General features: G+C 39.4%; 3 protein-coding genes and 1 long non-coding RNA gene across 14 annotated transcripts in view; 3 read left to right on the top strand and 1 right to left on the bottom strand.

The window, feature by feature from the left end:
• LOC107219344 (ankyrin repeat domain-containing protein SOWAHB) overlaps positions 1 to 16,415 on the top strand; it is a 139,856-nt gene extending 123,441 nt beyond the window's left edge. For 3 of the 9 annotated variants that reach the window (XM_046732648.1, XM_046732646.1, XM_046732645.1), the window contains 5 exons: positions 8,809 to 8,881; positions 11,365 to 11,457; positions 14,934 to 14,960; positions 15,272 to 15,426; positions 15,747 to 16,415. In XM_046732648.1, the coding sequence (XP_046588604.1) occupies positions 8,809 to 8,881; positions 11,365 to 11,457; positions 14,934 to 14,960; positions 15,272 to 15,426; positions 15,747 to 16,016 (618 nt within the window). In that variant the 3' untranslated portion in view covers positions 16,017 to 16,415. Of the gene's footprint in view, positions 1 to 8,808; positions 8,882 to 11,364; positions 11,458 to 12,402; positions 12,850 to 14,933; positions 14,961 to 15,271; positions 15,427 to 15,746 lie in introns of those variants that run through there. The other 6 variants (XR_006903026.1, XR_006903027.1, XM_046732647.1 and 3 more) reach the window with 6 other exon arrangements.
• A 488-nt stretch (positions 16,416 to 16,903) lies between these two features.
• Positions 16,904 to 20,481, top strand: LOC107225579 (conserved oligomeric Golgi complex subunit 6). Its single transcript, XM_015666091.2, has 9 exons — positions 16,904 to 17,120; positions 17,221 to 17,495; positions 17,580 to 17,724; positions 17,899 to 18,110; positions 18,192 to 18,415; positions 18,516 to 18,907; positions 18,986 to 19,147; positions 19,227 to 19,388; positions 19,474 to 20,481. The coding sequence occupies exons 1-9, from the start codon at positions 17,034 to 17,036 to the stop codon at positions 19,702 to 19,704; spliced, it is 1,890 nt and encodes a 629-aa protein (XP_015521577.1). The 5' UTR covers positions 16,904 to 17,033; the 3' UTR covers positions 19,705 to 20,481.
• Positions 18,478 to 21,647, bottom strand: LOC124293113. The gene is made up of 3 exons (XR_006903028.1): positions 21,522 to 21,647; positions 18,706 to 18,878; positions 18,478 to 18,614 (listed from the first exon to the last, which is right to left on the bottom strand). It is a non-coding gene; the product is annotated as an uncharacterized LOC124293113 (long non-coding RNA).
• The window catches only part of LOC107227981 (serine/threonine-protein kinase N), a 41,745-nt gene continuing 36,775 nt past the window's right edge, over positions 20,950 to 25,919 (top strand). For all 3 annotated transcript variants that reach the window (XM_046732636.1, XM_046732635.1, XM_046732634.1), the window contains exon 1: positions 20,950 to 21,240. In XM_046732636.1, the coding sequence (XP_046588592.1) occupies positions 21,217 to 21,240 (24 nt within the window). In that variant the 5' untranslated portion in view covers positions 20,950 to 21,216. The remainder of the gene's footprint in view (positions 21,241 to 25,919) is intronic.

Below are 25,919 nucleotides of genomic sequence, written 5' to 3'. Positions count from 1 at the left end.
GTCGTCGTCCCGAGAGTCTGGGGGGCGGCGGCCGGCTGATAGGATCAGACGTGTGTGGTCCCCGGCTTTACTCTTCATAGGACTTATATAAGGCTCGGCTCGTTAGCGGCGCGCGACAAACAGGGCATCTGCCGAAGCCCGAAGCCCGAAGCCCGGAGCTTCGGGGCCCGAGGAAATTCTCCGGCTCGCTTTTGCCGCCCTTGTCCGACTCGGCGTTTGTCTTCCTCCTGTCTTCGCTCTCCGGCTAATTCGAATCGAGAGACGAGCAGCCCCGCTGCCTCGTCTGTTTCCCGTTGTAGGTAATCCGAGTCGGGCTGTCGTCACCTCGGTGTCAACTCCGACGGATGAAACACCCTTCCCTACCTCAGCCACCAATCATTATTATTACACACGTTTTCACACCTGTGAGATTCTTCCGTCACACCTCGACGTCTTTCCTGTCTTACTCCAACTTCCGACGATCTTGGACCCTCGCTTCTTCGGAGCTTTTGCGAAGGGGTGAAAAAACTTGAGCAAAAATTTACACCGTGATTACATGTTTTATGATTACTCAAATTTTATAAAGCGATTACGAGAAATTACCTCGACCAGATGATTTGTCACGATTTTTTTAAATTTCGTTACTATAACCGATGATTACCTATGCAGATTTTTTATTATTTGTTTTTTTTTTTTTTTTTCATTTTTGATATTACTGATTTCACGTCAGGGTGATTTCGGAGATTAACAAATTATTTCTAATGATATTGACGCGATAATCGTTTGAGTGAAACACCCCTTGGATTTTGTCTCGAGTTAGGAAAGTTTTCTTTACTCAAAACGTATATATGTGAAGCTTCTTTACGTTTCAGGATATTTCGACGACGTATAATAATCGAAGTTTACGACCGTGCATACATTGTTACAAAGATTCTTTCATCTACGTATATAATTTCTTAACCCATTGAAGCGTACCGAGTATGAATAAGTTCTGCGTCTAAAACTTGCTCAGAGTGGGATTTTGATTGTGAATCGAGTGGTTGAATAGGTTGAATTTTACCATAATAAATTAAGAACTTCGCTTAGGGAGCCACAATTAAATGAAGAGGAGAATTGGCAAAGGTTTTGAGTGGTTTTTCTACGATTCTCCTCTTCAAATATACATCTGCCATACATGTATAATAATTCCTAATAAATGTAATCGATAGTCACAGCTGGTTAACGATTTAGAGAATTTTCGCTCGCTTTGAAAGGCATCGGAATAAATTCGCAAGACGACGGTCGTTATCGTAAAATGTGTAAAATTGTACTTCAAACGAGCACTGACGAAAAAAAAAGAGAGAATCAACTTTTATTTTATAAAGAATCGTGTCAATTCCGAGATTTGAATCAAATCTACCTCAACACCTGCCGATTCTCGATGATAATAACGCGATATACATGACAGTAAATACGAATCGGTGTAAAATTAATTCACTGCGTATGCCCCGAAGCCAGAAGGCGCGGAATTTTCAAGCCTTGTGAAACACGTCTTTATTGCAACGCGTTTTGTGGTATCTCAACGATGGTCAGCTGGCGCGGTACAAACCATGGAATATACCGGAATCCGAAAAGAAAACCGGACGACGAGAGGGAAAAAAACCATGAAGATGAAAGAAAGAAAGAAAAAAAAAAAAAGAAAAAACGTACAAAAGTAAATAACGCACACAGGGAAAACGTCCAGAGGGAAGGAAAGGCCTTTTGATAATGGCCGCTCTGGCGCGCAGATCTCTGATCTCTCGACGTTGATAAGAGAACCTCGTGCATGCGGCTAGAGTCCGGCATTATTTATCCCTCCGGCCTAGCCGGCCGCTTCAACTCGACGTACTCGTAAACCTTGCCACGTGTATTTTTCTCGTCGTAATATCATCCGCGGAATTAATCCTCCTCTGGACAACATAGAGTTTTTCCCAACGATTTCTACTAATTAACTGGTGAAAAATTTCGCAATGCGAACTATCGGAACATCAATTAGGCACCTGATACCGATTGCCTGAATTTTTTAGAAATATTCGACAAGCCTTAACTGGGGAAAAAAGTGCCCAGTCGAAGATTAGTCGAAAAAGTGAGAATAAAAAAGATATATTTTACAGCAGTATTACTTGATAGTGAGAATAGTTTGTACCTATTTTTTAAATTTGAGACAATTTCAACCGGTTAACCCTCAGGAGTCGAACATCAAACTCGTCCTGCGTAATAATTTACAAACGGTATACTTTAAAAATTTAAGAACTTCCAAAATAAGCTTTGTAAAAACTGACTTTTTAAATTCTCACAGTGACTTTGTAATCATACTGATTTCACCCGATTTAATCACTCGATACAGTTCCCTTTCGATCTGAAGGGACATCTTTTCACGATAATTGAATCTGCCATTTGTTTCGAACCGTATTCAGCCATTAATGAACCCGCTTAAGTTGTTCCGCAAGAATCGTAGGTTTTATTGTCGCGAATAAATCGCTACTTCTAAGGATGACAAATTCGTTGCGGATGATCTTCTTTGCCCTTATTTTATCCACCCTCTCCGGGGATCCCGGTATCCTTTATACGGTCGTCGATCTCCGATCTTCGAGACTAACGTCGATTGCCTTCGCGTCTTTCTTTCATTCCTTCAGCGAGGCTGCACTTATCGCTCATCGGCAACTCTTTGTAATCGCGACAAAAAACAACGAGATGCGACAAGGCGCTCGTGTGGCGCTCGCGTAAAATATACGGTGCCAGTATTTTATGCACTTGCACCATACGCAGCGACTCGGCTCGACTTTCTCGAGAAAAAGAGATGAGGATATTAAAGAACGGGGAAACTTCTTCGAGCTGCGCACGCATCGTTCGCGTTGTTTGAAAATTTCTGACAAAATTCGTAATCGCGAGGATGCCGGAAAAAATATGAACAAGCTAGAAATAATAATAAGTAGAATAAAGATAACGAGAAAATGTTTCGACAAAATTCAGCTGCTTTTTTTTTCTTTCGAAGCCGCAAGTCATTTTTCTACTGATAAATGAAATGGTGAGATTCGTCGAACTGTTCGGTTAAAAGAAAAATTATAGAACCAAAAGCGATGACTGGACGGAATTTTATCGAAATAATTTCTTCTTAATAATTAAGACAATTTCTTAAGAAGCGAAAACTTGATTTATAGAATTTAAAAATGTAGAATGCCAAAATATAGAATCGTCAGAATTCGTCTCTGTAATATAAAATTGTTTACAGATTCTAGATATTACCATTCTATATTTTGAATTTATCACACTTGAATTTTCTACATCTTAATAACTCTACGAATCAAACTTTCACGTATTTGAAAATTCGGTATTTCGATCCTTCTATCAATCCGGCATTCTAGTTTTTCACCCCCACCCCGTCACCAGTTTAACCACAATAATCCTTACAGGATCGCCTCAAAAAATACTCAAATACTAGAAATAGATTATCAATTTACAAAATGCAACATCGCATTTATACCTGCGTAATTTCCTCATCCAAGTATGTATTTATTTATTAATATTCGATAATTTCCGTGAGCATATAACGTTTGTCAATCAAATCCACAAACCTTACCATAACAATTTTCCCCATGTGTGTCGTAGATGAAAGGGATTTTATTTAACAAGCGAAAGTGAGGACGTGGGGTAAAAGTCGGTAGGTATTATACCTAAAGGGGGGCGAGGTTACACAGATATAGGTAATAGAAACGCGAAAGAGACGGGATGATTTAGCGGCTCGTAAAACCTGGAAGATATTATAGAGAAATATATTAAAATTGAAAAATCCAGAAAGCCGCGTCGTGGCCGCGCGTACGTATAACCTATACCTATATACGTTACTGTATATAACATAAGAGCGAGGTAGCAAAAGCTGTGTGAAAGAGAACCGCGCAGGGTGCCGCTGCGCTGCCGTGGCTGTGATATACGCCCGTCGAGATATTGGTGGCCGGTCGGCAGCTGTCCTATTTTCGCACCCCCGTGCCACTTGCCCCGTTGCTGCTGCTGCTGCTGCTGCTGCTGCTGCACCAGATTCGCGCGAGAATATTTCCCTCCCTCCCCCCTCCTCCTCCCCCCTTTTACCCCCTACTTTAGAACGCAGACAATGCTATACTTTAAAATATTGTCAAAAGTATAAAAAGATATATGAAACCCCGCGAGGGTGGGGGTGGGGGGTGGGGGGGGGGCCTATACGCGTTCGACTCTCGCTCGCCAACCCCCGGGGGTGTTTCCACTTGCCACTTGTCGCAGGCGCACGTGTCGCCGGTATTGGACTCGGAAAAGGATACGCGTGTGCACCCTTTTTTCACCCCATCCTCACCCCCCGACAACGCCGGGATGACGGTCTTATTATTATACCCCATAGCGCAACGAGGCCCGATGTTATATATATAGATACTCGTTGACTTTAAAATTGACTAAATTTCACGGCTTTGAAAAACCCATGTAAATGTCTTATACTTTCGAAACAGGGACCCTTCCGCAGTTGCATTGGTATAAAAAAAAAAAAAAGAAATGGACATAAAAAATCACCGTTACTTATGCGACTGCAACTTCAATTTTATTTCCCACTTTCTTTTTTTTTTTTTTTTACCAAACGATTCTTCGTTTTACGCCCCTTTCGAATCAGATACACTGAGAGAAATTTTTACTTCCGGTTACCGCTCAGTCCTTGACTATATTCATTTTTTACCACAATCGAAAAATACAGTTCTAGGTACAAAATGAAAATTAATTTTCTAGCTGTTACCGGAAAGTCTAGTATCCGTTGCTATTCTTTCTCATTACGATCACTGTTGCTATATTTTCTTGCAACTGTTGCGAAAATTTAATGCTCGTGCAGGAATAAATTGACGTCAAAGCCTTGTTTAACTAAACAAGTAGAGTAAACCGAAGAAACTGATTTTGCGTTGCAATAACCAAAAAAGGATCGACAATAGCGCAAAATGGTTAGGCGTACCTCGTTTTTCGAAATTCCAACAACATTCAAACAGTTTTTCTAACGATACCCGTTTTACTTAATTTTTCTAGTTACCGTAACAAATGAAATTTTTCTCAACGCAGCCTAGTTATTATGTGATTGAGTTTTGTTTCAATTAACAGTGCAGCAGTCGCTTCTGAAGGAGATCTCTTATTTTCAGCATCAAATATTTCAAGTAACTGTGAATTTTGCAACTGCATAATCATTCCCGTTTGAAATTCAATCCGTCGAATTATCCGACTTACAAATAATTTCCATCCTCCCGCAATTACAAGAAACACACGGTAAACGTTTCATGCTTCACGGCCCGTGACGAATCCGTCGATCATAAACTTGGGAATGTAAAATTCGATTCCGAGGTTTTTATTTTCCCAGCGGCTATATTCTAATGCGATGAGCCTATATAGCGTAAACCAATAATGACGATACATTCGCGTCTGCGGCTAACCGCGTCCACTCTCGCTAAATCCGATACCCTCAACTTTTCCTTCCTTTCTGGACCTTCTCCTGCTGTTGCACTTCACCGATCAGTTGGTAGCCCGATATCGAATTTTGTTTGCTAAAAATGATGTGCGCAGTTCGTGTATAAGTGAGAAAACGAAAAAAAAAAATCAGGGTACATTATGCGCATGTGTAATTCATTTTTCATCCATCACATTCGTAGGTACAATATTATCGTTGAGCTGATTAGTGCTCAACTCTCATTCCATAAATTCATACCAAAGATACAATTATTCTCAATTTATAAATCCAACAAAAAAATTAGGTGAAAATTATGCTGCCTACTAAATGAGCCTGAAAATATTCTGGAATAGGACATTGATCATCTCAAACATTCTAGTTATAAAACATTTTCTCAAATTGTTTCGCAATTAACGTCACAGGAACTTTATGAAATGTTTTTTTTTTTGTTTCATCATTTCTATCTTTCTATTTAGAATGTGAGCCCCATTCATTCTCAATTTCGTCGAGTAGGGATAAAAAAAAACTAGAATTGTCGATTTACAGAATGACCAGAATGTCGAATTTTCATAAACGTGAACATTTAATTCGTAGAGTTATTAAAATGTAGAAAATATAAGCGACGGGAAAATCTTATTCATAAAATTTAAAAATGTGGAAAGTCGGAGAGTACCGTATGTCAAATTATGAAGAGGTCCGAACGTGGAACGTCAAAATCGAGGATCTATTTTGTCTAAAATCTAATTCCAACGACTCTACAGTTCGGCACTCTGATCTTTCTATTCTTTTTACTTCTTTATATTTCTGTTTCAGCATTTTTAAATTCTATAAATTAAGCTTTAGTTTTTTTAAAAATTCGATATTATAGCCCTTAAATTTTTATATCCAAATATTGACCTCCGTCCATTTCGAGAAAAGTACAAATATCCAAACCAAAATACCCTAAAACCTGAAGGCCACGGCACTCCTGTGCGCGGGTGTCTCGGTGTCGAAAATCTCTTTGGTGGGTAAAATTTGTAGCCCTGAACTCCGAGGACATCGGCCTGGGACCGGCGGTATAAACCGCAGACGAATTCGGAGTCGCGTACCGAACAAAACCGCAACTCACCTACCGGATTACCTACATTCTACGCATCTCGGTCCCGTCTCTCTGCGGTTTACGCGTTACGCACCAAGCAGCGCGGCTTGTCTTAATTTCGCGAGCTTTGTACGCGGCCGGAATATCATCGCGACATTTCTAAACGCGCGGATTTCTCACAGAGGATCTGAAAATTTTCGAATCGATTTCTGAACTCGATCGGTTCTCGGACCGACTTGTACAAGCGTCGCGACGCCGAACGACGCCCGTCAAACGAGACGCGGAAGACTGCAGCTGCTACTCTGCGACCGGTAACCTATACCGAAGAAAATCACCTGTCTTTCTTCCTTCCATCCACCGATAATATCGTTACCAATAGCTGCTCGTACTCGCACGACACTTAATGCGATTCCATCTTTTCCCACCTTTATCGTATCCGCGTGACAGGATATCAATTTTCCCGTATTGTCGTTCGGTGGCTTTGAAAGAGATGCGATTGGGATCGAGAAAGAGAGAGATAGGAAATGGACAGATATTTCGCAGAACTCCAGCCTCTTTAAACATTAAAATACCTAATTAATTATAGTACGGTATACTTGAGCAAAACTGTGCAAAATTAGCGAAGTTTATTAGGGTATAATTACTGGATTTGGCGTAAGAAAATGGAAAGCCGATAGGATTGGCAGACGCAATTTCCTGTTCTAATTGAGTTTCTGTGTAATTTTCTACCCATATACCCACCTTACGGGATATTATTATATATCCGGAGGAAATGCAAAGTTTCGCACGGTCTGTGTTGCTGCGAAATTTGTTGTATAATTAGGGATTAATGATACTCGCCGTTATTGTCTCTGCATGTGTGCGGCAATATGTGTAATACATTTATTGCAGGTATGCAACGCGGTCGTCTTGCAGTATATCGTGATCTTAATATCCCCGAGGCACAAGACTTGGAATTGCCAGGAATTAGAGACGAAAGTAGTACGAGAAATGTTTCTGTACATTCGTTCCTTGTTGCGTATCGTGTATAGGCTGAAAATTCTCACTCCGGCATTATACGTTCACTTTCCATTCACCTACGTCACGTACGCCCGCATATCACATCCGGATATATATCGGAGTGCGTGAAATGAACTATCGGTACCTTTGAATGGTTGATACGTTCAGAACGCGATTTGAATTCCAATTTCGCTTTGTTTTTTTGTTTTTTTCGCGACAATTACTAGTGTCAAAGATGTTTTCGATACGCAAATATTTTCAAATACTTCGTGTGGCAAAACTATTAAACCTAGACGTCTAGTTTTGCGCACTTTTTTGTAGAGCTCATCGAAAACCTGTAAACTCTTCAACGTGACGTTCCTTTATCTGTAAGAGTTTAGTCAGCGTTTGCATGAGTGTGTGATCCCCTTTCGAATTGAGTTACAAAAAAACCGTTGATCTGATTGTAACGAAGTAGAGCCTGAAACCTGATATCGTAGCTGTCCACAGAAAGAAAAATAATCAAAATCGGTTCATTAATTCTGGAGTTATAATCGAAAATACATACGGACAGACAGACAGAAGACGTTGGGTTTTATATCGAGAGTTCTTCTTGAAAGAACATGCTCGTAGCGCGCGCGATTCAACGTGCTTAATTTTCATTGGATGACATCCGTGTTTGCAGCTTGACGCAAAGCTTCGATGCCGAGAAAAAATTCCCTAGAATCGACCGATTGACTAGTGATAGTTAACCATAACCTTTCACATATCAAGTTGGCTACGCTTATAAACTAGACGAGTTGCAATAGTCAAGCAGATCCTTTCCAAAAGAACTCTCGATACATGTAGAGAAAATGAGGATGAGCATGAAGTTGAAGAGATTTCCTCTAACAGTATACTAATATTTTACCCCATGGTGTTTTTTTTATTCAGATCGTAATAAACTTTTAATCAATCAGTCAATGAAAAATATGTGGTATCTTTTAAGCTTTAGGCTCCTCGTCCGTCTGGCCGAAATAAAATCCCACATACGTTCATATTAAAATGAATAATATTTATTGATGAATAAAAGGCTTTTACATTTCTTCACATTAAGCGTCTCATTACGAACCGACGCCGGTTGGGGTCGGCCATAGAAGGTTGGTTATTCAGAGAGTGCGTTTCGTACACATATGTGTACTAACTTGTCCGTCGGACCTTGGTCTAACTATTTTGAATTCAGATTACACCGAGCGTGATGTCAATTGTAATCTGAACCGCCACGGTGTGAATTCTTTACACCAAGTTCTGACGATGTTTTCCTTTTCAGGGATACACGCCACTGCACATAGCGATGCAGTTCGACCACGAGAACATCTTTAATCTTCTGGTCCAAGTGTACGGTGAGTATATCGTCGCTATCGTTTGAAACGTTGGGTTCGATGGTTATTGTTCGATGGTTGTCGCCGTCGTGTAAACGGTGAAAATCCCAACGGTCTGAGTTGAAGTGACTCAAGTCACCGCTGCGAGCTGCTGCACTGATTCGGGTTGAAAATCACTCGGACAAAGGGCGAGCTGCTGCAGTGATTGACAGGTCGGCTTGGCCCCAGCGCAAACAGAGTGAACCCCTCTTCGCCCTGCCGGCTTGGCTCAAAGCTTCGCCGACTGTTTGCTACAGATTACGCGTCCTCTTCTTATCGCCGGCCAATATCCGAGTCCACCTATTCGATACCCATTAGACCCGACTTTGATTGTCGGCCTTTGGGCCTCGCCTCCGCCACCAAACTTCCCACCTCTGCACCTCTCTCGTCTACCCTGTTTGCCTTTCGTCGACGGATAATCAATTTGACGAGGCACTCCTAGCGCCGCGCTACAACGTCGATGTCCCGTAACCTGATAAAATCCTCACTGCCTTCAGGCCGCGTTTGTCAGCAAATATTGTTTGCTCGTCGTTTCTCTTGAGAACTCTAACCCACAGATTACTCTTGTAAAAGGACTTTTTCTTACGGCTCTTGAAACTTTTTTCTCACTGTTCACTTCCGTTTTCCGATCCGACAAGATATTGATATACCTCGTTATGCTGGCTGTCCTAGTTTCTAATACGATATCAGGATATAATGCATTCTACAAAACGAAACGGTTTGAAACGGGCATTAGAATGCTTTGAAACATGACACGTTTTCCAATTCAATGTACACACAGAGGTTGAATACCGCTCGTGCGTTTCAGTGAGTAGAATTCTGGCACTTACATTATGCTCTGTATCAATATTATTTCCAAAATTAGTGCAGTCTTATACATTTCTTGTATATTAGATATAAATATTATTATAGAAATCACCATTTACTAAAATGTCTCATCATTCGGCGCACAGCCAGTATTATAGTTTGACGAAAATGGAGAATATAAATCGATTGCCCGTTTCTCCGAGGAAAAGTGATAAATTAATTACATCAATGATCATTTGGCAGGAGGCCACGAATATACTAAAACCTGCCGCTCCAACGGCCAGCGTTAGACTCAAAAATAGATTGTAACTTCCTCAATGGATCGTGGCAGCTGCAGAACCTGTCTTATGCCGATCCTAAATGGCTCGCGATTAATATCAAAGAGTGCCGCCTAGCGCAGCACCAGATACTCTTTCATATTCATCGGTCTTTGCAAAATTTATCCTAACGCGAAAACTTATCCGCGTTAAGATTACGCCCAGCAATTCTTTTCTCGTAGGACTTAACGAGGTGATCGGTATAATAAAATCTCTGGATCATAGATCTGCGCAAATTTCTACGGTCGTTTTCTTTGTTTAAACTGACAGACGTCTAGTTTCATCTAATGGGCCTCTCTTCACTCGGGTTACGGTTGATTAATAATTATAGCAGTTTGAGAAGCAAAGCGCCGTGATAAATATCTCGAAACCTGTCCAGGTGTGTTTGTTCTTCGAGTGTTAATTTTCGATCTCATAGATTCGATTGCATACGGTTTTCTCATTTCACAGCAACAATGAAACAATTTGTATGAATATTTTTCTTTTGCAATTTGAAGAAAGGCCCAGTGAATGAAAGTGAACGTATCACGAGCTCCATATTTTCGGCAAAAGGAACACCCCTGGAAGTTTCAGCAAAATCCATGATTCGAAGGCCTGATTCTTTCATGCTTGGCGTAATTCGAATATCACGAGATGACTTTCCTCCATACTTTCAGGTTCAGAGTGTGTAGTTCTATTCTTTTCTCGCAGTACATCTTCGCATGCAGTTTTAAACGCATTAACTTGATTCAACAAGGTATTTTGAAATATAATTTAAAGTATTTGTTCTTTGAAAAGGTTAATACAAAATGTGCAAAGTCTGAGTATTTAAATAACGTTACTTTTTCGTTCGTTTTTATTTGAAACTCGCGCGTTTAACTATGACTCATCATCAGCCAATCACCGAAGAAGCTTTATTGCGCATGCGTAGAAGACAGATAAAGAGCACTAAGCGATCTTCCCTCTCTATTTCTTTTCGCATCTTATTTCACGTCTCACCCACTCTATCTACATCTCTCGTATGCGTTCGTCCATTGGAAAATGTTCTCATGACGTCAGAGCCTGGTTGCCGGCGCCATCTTATCACCACATAACCTAAGTTTTTGATTTTAATGAAGGCAAATCGTAATGTTCGGGATTTCAAATTACTCATTTCGCATAAATTAATGAAACGTGATCGATAATATACCTGTTCTGCCATCCACACGTGAAAAAATACGGTCAACCGTGTCAGCTTTCAGCCTGGTTGCATTAGTTTAATTTTTTTTCCACCAGAGAGCGCATTCGCAAGTGGCAATCTCGATATGAACGACGAGAACACAATCCGAATAGCGGGATAAATTCATTTCCATTTTTCCTCAGGGGCGAATCAGGACGTTCGAGACTACAGCGGTAAAAAGGCGAGACAGTATCTGGCGTCGCAGGAGGCGGCGGTGAGCCAGGACACCTTCCGCAGTGAGTACCTATTCTGGGGGAAGGATGAGGAGGGCGGCAATCTGCTGCGCGCAGCCTCGATGCGTGCGCCGGCAACGGCCTCCCTCCTCCCCTCCCGTGCCGACATGATGAAGCGCGCTACCTTACCGGCGAAAATGAAGAACCGCCAAAATCGGCGACCGACCCTCTTGTCGGGTCCGAGTTTTCTCCGCAAGAACTTCAGCCCGACCGCTTCCTCGCGAAAAGATAAGAAAAAAGCGCAGGTCGCGGGCATCTGAATTACCGCGGGCGAGTCTCATGCGCCGAAAGCGAGAAAACTTAACAACTCCCTCACTCCCCCCTCCTACGGTCACTAACACACGGCAATCGCCGCTCACCGTATTTCCGCATGCATCGGCACCGAGCCCGTCACCCTGCACCAGTAAATTACACCACCTTGGCACTATACATATATCAAGCACTAACAACCGGCGCCCCATGCCCGCATGCACCTATCACCGCTCACCGGCTTTCTTCACCGAATTTCCGTTGCACTGGCGAGATCTTGGTTAATATTTTTCTCGTTTATACTACCTCTGTGCTTATACACCTACCTGTATTATTATTATTATAGGTATAACGTTATTTTTATACGATTATATTCTCTGCACGGCGCAATCGATGTTTTCGATCAGTATTACATACCTGAATATATATTATACGTGTATACGTGGTGTTCTGGATGGGATGCGGGCGCGTGTAATAACAATTTTCGAATTATTATACGCCTACTTTCATATTATACAATATTTTAATTAGTAATTAACTGGGTATTTATGGGATCCGGAACGCCAGGTGTTGGCGAAAGGCAGCCATATCTGTATATAATGCCTTCAACGCTGTCTAGTTCTGTAACAAATCTAAAATATCTACGTACCTATATTATAATATAATAAGTTTACATGATTAATTTGATATTTGTTAAAGGTTGAGGGTATTTGGTGAGTATCTTGGGTTTCTGGAATAGTAATCTTCTGTTGTAGGGATTACTGCTGCGGCCACGCTCAGGCAAGTTGACTATGAGAAGCGCATCTCTGCTATAGTAGTAAAACGCTTGAGTCGCACCCGGTTAAAGTAGCTCCCGTACCTGAAGTAACGTATATATACAGAAATACTTATACTTTTATTCACCTCCTACAACTTGTCGGTCATTATTTTCCATGTCAATTTTTCATTCGTTGTTTCCTTGTTGGCATGATTTTTTTATTTATTTATTCATATTCGATAATGCACTGCTCTATGCGCTCTTCTTGTACACTGAGAGAAACCTTCAGTTCCGGTTACCGCTCAGTCCTTAACTATTTTCATTTTTTTTTACCACAATCGAAAAATATAGTTCTGGGTACAAAATGAAAATTAGTTTTCTAGCTGTTACCGGAAATTTTAGTATCCGTTACTATTCTTTCTCATTACGATCACTGTTACCATATTTTCTTGTAACTGTTGCGAAAATTTAATGCTTGTGCAACAATAAATTGACGATAAAGCCTTATTTAACTAAAAAAGTAGAGTAAATCTCACAAACTGATTTTGCGTTGCAATTACCAAAAAAGGATCGACGATAGCGCAAAATAGTTAGGCGTATCTCGTTTTTCGTAATCCCAACGATATTCAAACAGTTTTTTTTAAACGATAATTGTTTTACTGAATTTTTCTAGTTACTATACAAATGAAATTTTTCTCAGTGTATGTAATACTGCAGTATATTGAATCAGTATTAAAAAAAAAAACCCAAGAGATTTCTAAAAGAATTTACAAGTGTTGTCTAAAAGTATACACGCTCAAAAAGTGAACAAATAAACATTAAATCACTTATTACTCTTGACTTAAGCTATAAAAAATCACGGTTAAGAATTGAAAATAATGTTATTACAACTTGTTTTAGCCAGTTGATATTTAAACCGCAATAGAGCTGCTGATTTATCGACTATCATACTTATTTACATTTCTTCCTTTTCTTTGTATAATGCTACCAGTAGTATTAATACTACGGACTACAGTGTACATAATTAATAACATTACGCAACGGTGTGAGTAGTTGCGATTTCCGTTTTTTTTTTCCGTTCTTATTACTCGTGTCAAATCTGCAATTAGATGCAGAAATGTACGTTATGAATGTTTCGTTTTAACGCTTCGTTTGATATAGTTGATATCAGTGTTGTGTAATACGATTGACGAGCACTGGAGTGGCAGTAGTATGTAACCCACGCACTAATATATGCATATATCACTTAGGTGATCCTAATATCCTTTGAAACGCTGTAAACACTGCGTATATTATTTAATAAAGCATGATTATCAGTTACTTATACACTTTATCCCCGTATCACATTCATACGGCAGAGTAATGCATGAGCATATCTTTTTTATAACTCAACCTCACACATCCCCTGTAACAACTCCTCAAATAAATCTAGGGATTCTTACGTGATCGAAAAGAGTCCTTCTCGCAAAGGAAATTACGATTAATTTCGGCTCTAATCTGTAGAAATAACGCAGAAAAAAAAGTTACGATTGTCTCTCGTTATAAAGCCAGTTGCGAGACTGTAGAAGACGGAGTTCTGGAAAATAAAAATTCAATATTTTCATCGAGAATCGAGGTACTTAGATGGAGAAAGTTCTCGAGCCTGAAGTAAAATATGCTGCTTTATAACGAGAGGCGACTGTGAGGCAAAAATTCAAGTGTAAATATCAGGATTTAAATAATGCACGGCGATAATCGCAGGCTGTTTAATTTCCTTCGCTCAATTATTGGAAAATTAGAAAAAGGAAACAAAAATTTGACGATTCTATAATTTCCAAATGCAATCCAGTATCAATATAGCTTTGCTCTTTATTCTCAGCTTTCATGGTATTCGTCTACCATATAATTTTATTGATCCTCTAACAGGCATGTCACCTATGACGTAAATCTCCGCATCTATATTGCCAAATATTACATGTTTAATACAGGATGTAATCTATACACAAAATATTATACCTGTGTAATACCACGTATCTAGTACCGTGATTACGCGATATCGGCTGTGCTAAATTAGCTTTCTTAACTCTTCATTTTCGTGTAAGAGTGTTAACGCATTAACTGCGATCGTGATACTAATTGCTTATAATTTACAGATCGATACTAAATGGCTTGATAAAAAATTTTATCTTGGTAATTGATCAAATGTTAATAACATGTTTGCTTTCTTTTACGATCGATCGAACATTTATTATTGTATATAACGATTATTGCTGACTTAATCGTTAATACATATCATTCCCATCAAATGGTTGTATATGTATTGTGTATAGAGAGAGGTTCGTTGAATGTTACTCGTGGACTACGTTCATCGTCACGAACTTTGTACATAACTATGGCCTGAGCTTAGTTCTCGTGTCGCAGCCTTTTGTATACCTAACGATTTTCCTTGAATCACTATGTTAATAGGTGAAAATAATTTTTTATTCTATTTCAGAAATAAAAGCAAGGAAAAAACATGCAGGTAAGAATCAACCCAATAAGGGTAATCGGAAAAAGACAAAGGATTAAAGGTTTTTTCCGTGAATTCCTTAAACTCTCCGTACGGTTTTATTAGTCCAATTTTCGTAAACTTACCGTACCGTAAAACTTACCATAAATTTTTTCTGTCATTTCAAATGCTTCGACGCTGTACGTCACTCTGAAATTCATTTGCTTGCTCTATTCTTGCTTTTTGTTGCGCTCATTCACATTATACATACCAATGAGGAAAGATGAACGAATAACTTATACCATTGCGGCTGTTAAACATTCTTTTTACGTGATCGAACGCAGAGAAAGATATTGGTTTCCTACGAATTGGCTCATTGAACGTCCGCGTGAAACGGACGACGGAAGCCTTCAGCCAATTCCTGGGTGTGGCGACTAGCAACGCCAGCGCTACCAATGAAAAGATTCACAAAAGTTGGGGATCCGCCGATAATATACAGGTAACGACGCGGACGACAAGTTGGGTCTGAAAAAAATCGTAATCGATTGTCATTCAAACAATCTTTTTTAGTCTGTTACAGTATTTTCCAGTCCATAGTAACCAAAACATAAAATTCGAGCAGCCTTATATTTGCATAATTTGCCAAAAGTTATCAGCTGATCAAATTTTCGGCGCCATATTGGTTCGCCGTGTACATATTTGGGCTTTTCATAATTCTTTCAAACTCAATTTCGTTGCTTCTTTTACCTTGCGCGGTCGAATCTGACTGTGAAAAGAAAATATTACTAACAATATCTAGTCATTCTCATTTATGTTTAGACGGAACACAAAGTTATGCCGCCACCAAAATACGCACCGATTAAGAAACGTCGAAGCAGACGAGCCCAGGATTTCAATTCGCATCAAAGAAATAACAATCCTCATCCCCAGGGACACGGCCAAGTTACCGATCCTCCGCAACGCGGATTAACACAACAGCCACCTCCAGTTACCAATGTTGAAGTAACTTCGTCCCCGCCTCAAAACGATTCAGATTCCGACAACGCTTGCGGGTTCGATTCCGCGTGGCGTGGTTCCGCGCTGATGTAAAATTTTTCGCTTTTGTCGCATTGTCTGCTTTCTTTGACCATAGTTCTTTGTTTTTGTCTTGCATCAGTTTTTTTTTTTTTATAATATATGTATTGGTTATTTCTTATAATTGGTATTGGGAAAAGGTGTTGAATCATCACATGATTTTCAATCTTGAATTATTATTGTTAATGTAAATACGTATAATATCGATTATCACAACTGCATGGTTCGGAGACGCCATATTCATATTCTGCGTACATATAATGATTAATTTATTGAATTATATATTTGTAAATTTATATTTTTGTGAATGTTTTCGTCGGATTACTAATCATGCACTACGATATAACCGAGCTTGTAATGTTCATTCTATTTTTATCAACTTGTAATGTAAAGAAATATAATGTTATCAATTAATTTAGCAAACCTCGATCAATCCTTATATTATTTTCATGATAAAAAAACCTGCTGTTTTGGCTTTACATAAGAGTAAATAGGAAAAGAAAAATAATGACAGTGGGACTTTGTTCAAAAAATTATCCCAAATGGATTTTTGATGAGAAACAGAACTTGCTGAATAATTATACGCTACTACAGGGAACCTAACCCTAATTAACATAATCCAACCATGGCAGCATTAGAATTTCTAAGCCTATATCCTAGTCGTTAAATTCAAATAAAGGTGGCGTCAATACCCGATACAGTTGGTGTCGCTATCTTGGCGGCAAATTAAAACATTCGAAAGGTTTTTTAGTCTCTGGTATTATCATTCGTTTTCCCATACTTTCATGACTCTTACCGATTGTTGGTAACTGCTCTTATTGACTAGTCCAAGTTTCTCTGTACCGACGGATGGCTAGTCCTGAAACTAATCCGGTCTTTGGCCTTCCGTTCAGCCTCGTATTCTTCGTGACTCGAACGTCATCGGGTATCACGTGGCTACTCATTTAATTTCCAGCACTGTGATGACAATGTTGACGTTTCTGAAAGCAGGAACAGCCTGCCGCAAGTGATTGAACATTTCAATAGAAAAACATGAACACAAGTAACGTATCGGGGGGAAGCTCCATCTTGATACAACGTGTTGATAAGCTTCTCGAGTCTCGACTTGAAAATGACAAGGTAGACAGAATTTTTCTAACCTAAACACGCAGTTGAAAAATTCTTCCCATCCAATTTTTCTATGCGATATTATTTATCCATTTGTCTCGAATATTTACAGGATACTTTAGAAGCTCTCAAAGAACTGTCAACTTTCTTTACTGACAATACACTGAACGCGCGAAGAAATTTGCGGAGCAAAATAGAGCGGAGGAGCTTGCACATTAACGAAGACTTTTTATCGGCATTTAGAGAAGTAAAATCCGCCTTGGATGGGATATACGACGATGTCGTAGCCATGAACTCCTCTGTCCAAACTATGACCAATCAGTTGCAAACCACCAAAACACAGACACTCCAACTGATCGATCAAACTACGAAGTTACAAAATGAAAGGTCTGCTCAACTTTCACCGTTGAACGTAATGACCAGCTTTAATTGTATTAAAAACATTTTACTTTACGATTAATGTGATTTCAGCAAAAAATTGTCAATGCAGCAAGATGTCGCTAATACATTTATCAAGAACTTCCAACTAACTTCGTCTGAACTCGCTATACTGCACGGCCCCTCCCGAGAAGCGCCCATTACCAACGAGTTCTTTGCTGTTGCTGATCGTGTACAGGTGAGGCAAAAATTACTTTGCCTTTAATACAGTCTTACCTATGACTGTAGTATCAGAAAACTATGTTTTCTTCAACTGATTAGCCACAATGTGTCTTTATTTTTTATTAAAATGAACAACTTTTATAGTGCCTCATTTGACACAGAAAATTTCATAAAAATCTGTTTCTTTAAGGAGATACATAGCAACTGCCGAATCTTGATGCAATCTGGCTACCAAACGTTGGCGCTAGACGTTATGCAGAGAATGACACTGCTCCAAGAAGCGGCATTGGAAAGGCTATATCGCTGGACGCAAAGCCAGTGTAGACACATTGAGAATGAGCTGCTTGCTCCCCTATTAATCAAAGCAATGAGCAAGCTGGAAGATCGGCCTGTTCTCTACAAGTAAGATATTAATCAATAATATAGATAGTTCAGTCAAGCGAACATCCAGTCCGAATGTTAACTAGTAAAAACCAATTTCAGATACGTATTAGACGAGTATTGTACTGCCAGGAGATCCATTTTGGTTGGATCATTCATTGATGCGCTAACACTTGGCCACGCATTTGGCGGTAGTTCCAATCCGATAGAAATGCACGCTCATGACCCAAAGCGGTATGTTGGAGACATGCTTGCCTGGCTACACCAGGCCATTCCAGTAGAGAAAGAAAATATATTAACGCTAGTAAAAGCATGCGATAAAACAGGTTAGTACTCCACACCACAAGATTTTATTTACCAATGAAAACACAAATTGGAAACATGACAAGCTGCTAATGGTAATCCAACCATATTCAAATCTTTCAGATGTATCGGATCAGATTAAAACAGCTCTCGGTAATATAACAGAGGGTTTGTGCCACCCGTTGAAATCCAGGGTTGAACATATCCTTGCGGTGGAAGCTCCTGCAACAGTTTTCTATTCTGTAACAACATTGATCAGATTTTATCAGGCGATAATAACGCAAGTCGTGCCTGACAGCATGTTGACAACTACCCTCAACGATCTCTTGGAGCAAAGTGAACGTAGTTTCGTTACTCGACTTCAGAGAGAAACTCGAGCTGCTTTGGGAGATCGCGCTGAGCCACCAGGCACCGATCTGGTTCCAGCACCATCGGTTTCCAGGCTGCTCTCTCTCCTCAACGAAGTTCTCTCGGTTGCCAGCATAGCTGAAGAGAGAGAGAAAGACATGCTTCAAGTTAGTATTGGCTTCAACAGCAGGAATATGAGACCTGATTTTTACCCAACTAATATCGTTACGATTTCTTTGTGATAGATTGTATCCTGCGTGATCGATCCGTTATTGCAAGAAGTTAATGAAACTGCATCGAGATTACCAACCGTGGATATGGCTGTGTATCTTCTGAACTGTATGCATCAAATACAATCTACTTTGGCCTTGTACGAGTACATGGATCAGAGACTGGAAAGACTACAGGTAAGAAATGATGCCTTATCAATTTTTCTGCATACTATAAAGCGTAAGTCACAACATCGTTAACGTTGATAATCCCCAGGCGCAAGCAGATGCGCAGCTGGATACTCTGACGTCTGAACAAGCTAGTTCTTTGGTTGCAAATTTAAATCTTGGCCCAATATACACGATCCTGCAAGGGCGAGAACAAGGCCCACTCTCATTGATCCCTGGAATGGATCCACTGAGTGTAAAAGAATTCACGGTACACGTAATTCCCTGATGATCATACGATGATAAAATTCAATTTCTGATTTCTGAATTATTATTTCTAACTTTTCTTTTCACAGAACAAACTGGAAGCGTTTCTGGTGATGCCGGACATTCTTTTGCTACCTCAAATCAGCTTGTTACAGAGCAATACGCATCGAACAGTTACGCAGAGACGATCGTTTGAAGTTATTGGTGCAATATACAAACAGCTTTATGACGGTTGTCATGATCCTAAAAATAACTATCAAAATCCAAATAGCTTATTCACAAGAACACCGGAGGAACTATTGAAAGCGCTAGTCTCTTAACGTTGCTCAATACAGGGTTTTAAAAAAATTTGCTAAACAACGTACGTATTTGCCTCAAAACAGGACATTTTATAACTGCGCTCATAACGAACTGCCTGAGAAACTGTCCGTGGCCTTAAGACGCAATTTTGATTAAGATTTTTGCTTCGAGTCGGTAATTTATTTCTCCAAGTACCAGTTAGGTACCTGTCGCAGATGTATTTTTTTAAGTGGCCTGCTAATTCAATCCAAAAAACCAACCCTAAAACCGCTAAACTGTTTGATGGAGGTCTCATTGTGAAAAACTTGTTTTGAGACACAATGGTCCTTCAAAAGAATCCTGTTTTGAAATGTATGCGTAGGATTTGCTTGAAGTCAAAGACGTCTTGGACGTACAATCTGGTCGAAAACCCGTGGGTACAGAAAATTGTTAGTCAAGAGAACAGTGAGATTAGTTTAAACAGTGGAACGGAAGGTAATCGATTTAACATTCATTAATTCAACGAAATAAAATTACAATCCGCAAATTTGAATAGCAGAAGCTCAGTTATCATCAACTTTGGAGAAATTACATTATTATATTATTTTTCACATAAGCTAGTAGCTCGATATTATTTGTTCCCACACTTTTATAACCAGACAGGTATGTAAGTCCAGTCCTATTGATCGAACCGTGTAAATCGTTACCCAATCCAGAATACATGGAAATGTAATTTCACAGTATGCCTATACGTGTGTAAAATTCATGGATTGTCCATCCTTATATACTGTAAAATACAAATTATTAAACTTGAAAAACAAAAACACAAGAAATTTCCCTATTGCGGTCCGTAACGATATATACCTGGTCCCAGATTAATAAAATAAATTGCAATAACGAGAATTAAAAATTTCGAAATGAAATTACTCGGTGTTGAAAACTTTGAAGTTTGAGAAAACAAATAATAAAGAATGTAAGATAACTATTTGTATTTACTAAAATTAAGGTAAGAAGTATCCTCGTTACGCGTAACAAAACTAATACTTGAATGAACGAACGGTGCTCGACATCGCAAAGTGGCATAAATGGTAAACAGAAGAGAATTAGCAGGTTACATGTTACACATGTAAATAAGTGGAAGAGGTTGCATTACACGCGGTAGATAAGTAAAACGTGAAAATAAATTCAAACTGTAGTGTCGGATATGTTGGCGCGGGGAAGTAGCCAATGGTGTAGTCGCGGTAGGGATGGAAGTGCGCCTCGTGATGATGCGCGCTTGGATTGGCTCGCCGATCAGTCGAGGGTTCGGTGCGGAGGAATGCGGTTGCGTCGGCATTTTGTCCGCACGTCGTTCATCCCGTTTAACAATAGTCGTTCGACGATTAAGCAATAACATAGTTCTCAGCGAGATAATCGAGGTGCGCACGGGGTCGAGTCGAGGGTTCGGTTCTCCGTTACGGCCGAGTGCGAAAACGGTGCGCCCTCCTAAATATGGATTTTGGTGTTTTTTGTGCACAAAAGGCGGATAGAAAGTGAGTGAATATTGTGCCAAGATGGCCGACTCGAGCTATTATCAGGTGAGTACCAGCTCCTCGGCAATCGTGGACGCCTGCCTTACTGGCAAGCCGCCATAAACATCGCCCTCGCCTTATTTCACCGCCGATTTATACCTTCGCCCTCCGTTTCGGGATTTAAGATTTTCCTCCTTGCTCATTTTCTCTCGAATTCTTACGTCTAGGAGCGTATCACTTCGTTCACTGTGAAGTCTGCGTTTAATCGTTTTAAATCGACGGACGCCAGTTTCACCATGTGTTTCCGACATGCCGCAATAATTAAGCACACGTAACTCGATTCTTACTACTTGACTCATTCAACCGCGATTATTTCCATTCTCCGTTGCTCCAGGCCGCTCTATGGCTGTAATCTAATCGACGAACGCCTACCGACTAATTCCGAATAAGCCGCAATAAACCAGATCTCGAATTATCGTCAACGGTTTGAGGCAGGTGTTTACTGTCTATATATACATGCGCATACACAACCAGGCTTGCGCTGGGTTGAATAATCCTCGGACCGGTGTCTGCCTAACCTCAAAAATTCCCCAGCGATTTAATGCCGCTCCGAAAAATATGAGAAGACTGGATAAAGAGCAGAACGATGAGTATCGATACAGCTGCGGTAAACATTCGGATTCTGCTTCGTTGAACAATTTTTCATCTACCGTTTGTCCAAATCATTATTGTTTCAAACGTTTCTATGTCCGCCATTTTTACCTATAACGTACTGTAACCGGAAGTCCCGTACGAGAAAGTGTGTGAAAGCCTTCGTTTCGGGTCAAAATTCTCAACCGAATCAACTGGATTGGTTTCTTCAGAATTGAAAAAACTTGAAAACATGAATATATAAATTGATTATCAGTTTCTTTGTCCCGAAAATTGACCCCCCCCCCCGAAATTTCGGAGCGTCTCACACCTGATGAGACTACGGAAATTGATGTTGTACAGACGCCCTGATTGAACCAGACTGAAGTTAGTAACGTTAATGTAACGAAAGATTGAAACTAAAATCATTGTTTTGAAAATTTAGAACGACTTTAAAAGAATTTAATTTCCAAAATCTGAATACACTTTGCTTTTTAAAAACAGATTAGTCGGTGTGAGAGGATTCTACAGTAGCAAAATAATGATTTTCCTAAAAATGAATCGTCAAGTCAACGTTACGAACTTCACTCTCTTCTAATTGATCATATTGAGGTTGGTAACGTATCGTAACTATTCATGCTGAGGAAAAACCGTTATTCTGCCATTTTGGAATTGTCTGAAGTTGAGTAAACTGTAATAAAACAGAACACACTCATATTTCGAAATCTTAGTTCCTTAAAAATCATTATAAAATTAAGAAAATAGTGATTTTTCCCCCAATGTATCGTTACGATAACGTTACTAACTTCAACCTCGTTGTGATTGAAGAACCGAAGAGCTTTCTTTGACCGATCGTATGATGCGTGTAGTCGTTAAGACCTTGAATATCTCGAGGAAAATACCCTCCGTCGGTTATGTCTGCCCATGCAGGCACTCTCGAGTAGTTCGAGGAGGACTGGAGGCCTAACGGGTCCTTGGTGGTACAGAATAGAGGCATGGCAACAGCCGAAAGGTGCGTCCGGAGGAAAGAAAGGAAGGAAAGGGATTCTAAACTGCGAGGAGCGATCTCTCTGAGCGTCTCGTACCTACGATATACCGACACGCATGGACGTATAACGAACGTCTGTGTCGTACCGTGCCGCGATTATCTTCTTCTTTTCTTAATTTCTCATTGACTTGTTTTCCTCTCACATCATTTTTTGCCGCCACTTGAGACACGGCCACTCGTCTTTGCTGCTCCAACGACACGCGAGACGTATAAGTCACATCGCGTGACTAGAATCGAAAGGGCGTGTGCGTCATTTTACGCCCTTCTGGAATTTGAATAAAAAAAGGGGATATGAGCGTATGCGTCTCGACGGATGATCAATCCTTTAGTCATGCATTATTGTTCGGAGTAAACTATTGTAACGATATAGTTTTGTTAGGGATTTTAGGGCTGCTTATTACGAATCTGATTTCGGATTCGGAAATTTCAAAATAGCGGATCCAATATGAAGAATTAAATTTTTTTAAATGACTTAAATTACACAAAAATCTGAGCCCAGGGGTTCTTCGGGTCGCTTATGACGAGTTCGAAGTCTAATTACCAAAATTGAAAATGGTGGATCCATACAGTTAATATTAGATACGCCATCTTGAATTTTGAACATCTTACTTCAGATTCATAATTGAGAAGTTGTCTAAATGTTTGAAAAACGGATGGGATACTTACCACTATGGCTCAAAGGTTCGCAAAAAATCGTAGAATTATAAGGGCGTAAGGCACACCTGACTGAAATCACAAAAAAGCGTATGACCCATTTTTTAGTTATTTTTACATTTGACTACAATTGAAAAGTCGTAAAAACCCTTTACTTTCACGCGACTTTTTATACGATGGTCATATTGATATACGCGCTTTTGTTACAGATCTCGATTTTTGGCGCATCCGCCCTTGTGATTTTAGTCACAGAGTATAAATACATCTGTTTTTAAATAATGTCTCAACCTCACAATTTTTGTTATCTGACGAAATGTCTTGGAGCGGTATTTGAAACAATCTCACCCAATGAAATTCTCTGTTTTCTGTCTTTGGTTTCAAACTCTTTCGGTCTTAATCCAGTATTTGATATGACCCTTGAACAAGGTGTTTCGGTAACACGAAACATACGGTTCAACGACGGGACAATTTTTGTCTCCCTCAATTTGTAATGAAAAAACATACAGGCCGTTGCTGTTGTTGAAATCGTACATCGGAGGAAAGAAAAATTATTTTAAACACTCTTATACATATATACACTGAGCGAAATTTTTAGTTCCGGTTATCGCTCAGTTCCTAACTATTTTCATTTTTTACCACAATCAAAAAATATAGTTCTAGGTAGAAAATTAAAATTAGTTTTCTAGCTGTTACCAGAAAGTCTAGTATCCGTTACTATTCTTTCTCATTACGATCACTGCTACTATATTTTCCTATAACTTTTCCGAAAATTTAATGATTGTGCAAGAATAAATTGACGTTAAAGCCTTGTTTAACTAAAAAACTAGAGTAAACCTCAGAAACCGATTTTGCGTACCTCGTTTTTCGTAATTCCAACAATATTCAAACAGTTTTTTTTAACGATACCTGTTTTACGGAATTTTTCTAGTTACTGTAACAAATGAAATTTTTCTCAGTGTATATAATATCACATCCTGTACATCATAATCGTAATATAGTAGGCTTATTGAATACAAACTACATACACATTCAAAAACACACATACACGCGATTTGTCTGGCAATTTTACGTAACGCAACAATAAGTTTGCTCTTAATTGAATTATAGTACGTTTGTTTTTTTTCTCTCTCTCTCTCTCTCTCTTCCAAAGCCGATTACCCATCGAACTTACAAACCAGCGTTGCGTAAAGTGACTCATGCCAGTATTATCATCATTATTGTATACATACCTGTAAACACGTGCTTGTATGACAAGTTTAATTGATGTTCGAGCATCATTAGGCGTGCATGAAAATTCATGAAAAAAATAAGAGTGAGTCTATATGTCTGTATAATTACCCGTGTATTTTTACCGCAATTAATTGTTTACCCGATTCATCGCCGCCGAACGCCTAAGAATTATGTAAAATATCCTTGTTGAAATCCGTTGGCGTAAATGAAATGAAAATCTATAATATATCATACCATACCATACGGTCGGTGAAAATCGTTTTGCAATTCACTCGAATTGAATTCATTATTGTTGATGTTATTATTATAACTCTCGGCGTTTTCCGTATATGCAGTGCTATTGTCGATAAATTGAATGCTACATTATGTTAATAATACTGGGAGTTTGCATACTGCGGATAGTTTTCACTCCGTTACAGTGTCGAGTTTATGCACACTACAGATGATTGTGAAAAGCCGACAGCAACGACTATTGCCCCAGTTCTCACATTTCTATACGCAGCATAGACGGTAGTAGATTGGCATTAAATACGGTGTAGAAGCGTGTAACTCGGGCGGCGATGAGATGAGAAGAGAGGAGAGAACTCAACTCTCGAAAACTACGCTCTTGCATCTCTCTCTCTCTCTCTCTCTCACGCTCTCTCTCTCGCTCTCTCCCTCCTCGCCATGCAGTCGTCGACAGTTTAATTTTAGTACAGATTTAACCAACCGTCGCTTTGTGTTCTCTAAAACGAGGTGAATTTTCATATGTCCGAATGTACTTATACTACTATTGTTATTACTTTTGTTATTATTATTATTATTATTAATTATCGTCGTCGGTATATCTACTTCTATTTTTTTACCTTCTGAACAGTGTCGAGTCTGGTGAAAAAAATTAATACAACCGTTACAACAAAAGGAGAATAAGCCATGTAGAGTTTTGTTGGGTTTAATTTTGTCGAAAGAATTTCTCTCTTTCACTGCGCACGCAGTTAGCAAATTTCAAACTCACCGCGCGGAAGGTTAATTAAAAAAAGTTGGGCTGCTAATTGCTGCGGAAAAAATCGCGTCGTTGTTTTGTTTGTTTTTTTTTTTTTTCAATTGTTTCCATCTTCAACATTGTTATCGATTGTTAACCATTTGTGAATACGATATGATTTCGTTTGCGAATGGATTTTAAATAACTTTGAAGAACGATTAA

This window comes from Neodiprion lecontei, chromosome 2, assembly GCF_021901455.1.
Source record: "Neodiprion lecontei isolate iyNeoLeco1 chromosome 2, iyNeoLeco1.1, whole genome shotgun sequence".
NCBI classification, from domain to species: domain Eukaryota; kingdom Metazoa; phylum Arthropoda; class Insecta; order Hymenoptera; family Diprionidae; genus Neodiprion; species Neodiprion lecontei.
This window is presented reverse-complemented; position numbering and strand designations above follow the sequence as displayed.

Excerpts from the sequence above, each read along its gene's own strand:
- LOC107225579 (XM_015666091.2), top strand. The coding sequence starts at position 17,034 with ATGAACACAAGTAACGTATCGGGGGGAAGCTCCATCTTGATACAACGT. Across the intron at positions 19,148-19,226 it reads AGAGACTGGAAAGACTACAG|GCGCAAGCAGATGCGCAGCT; the intron begins GTAAGAAATGAT and ends GATAATCCCCAG. Across the intron at positions 19,389-19,473 it reads TGAGTGTAAAAGAATTCACG|AACAAACTGGAAGCGTTTCT; the intron begins GTACACGTAATT and ends TTCTTTTCACAG.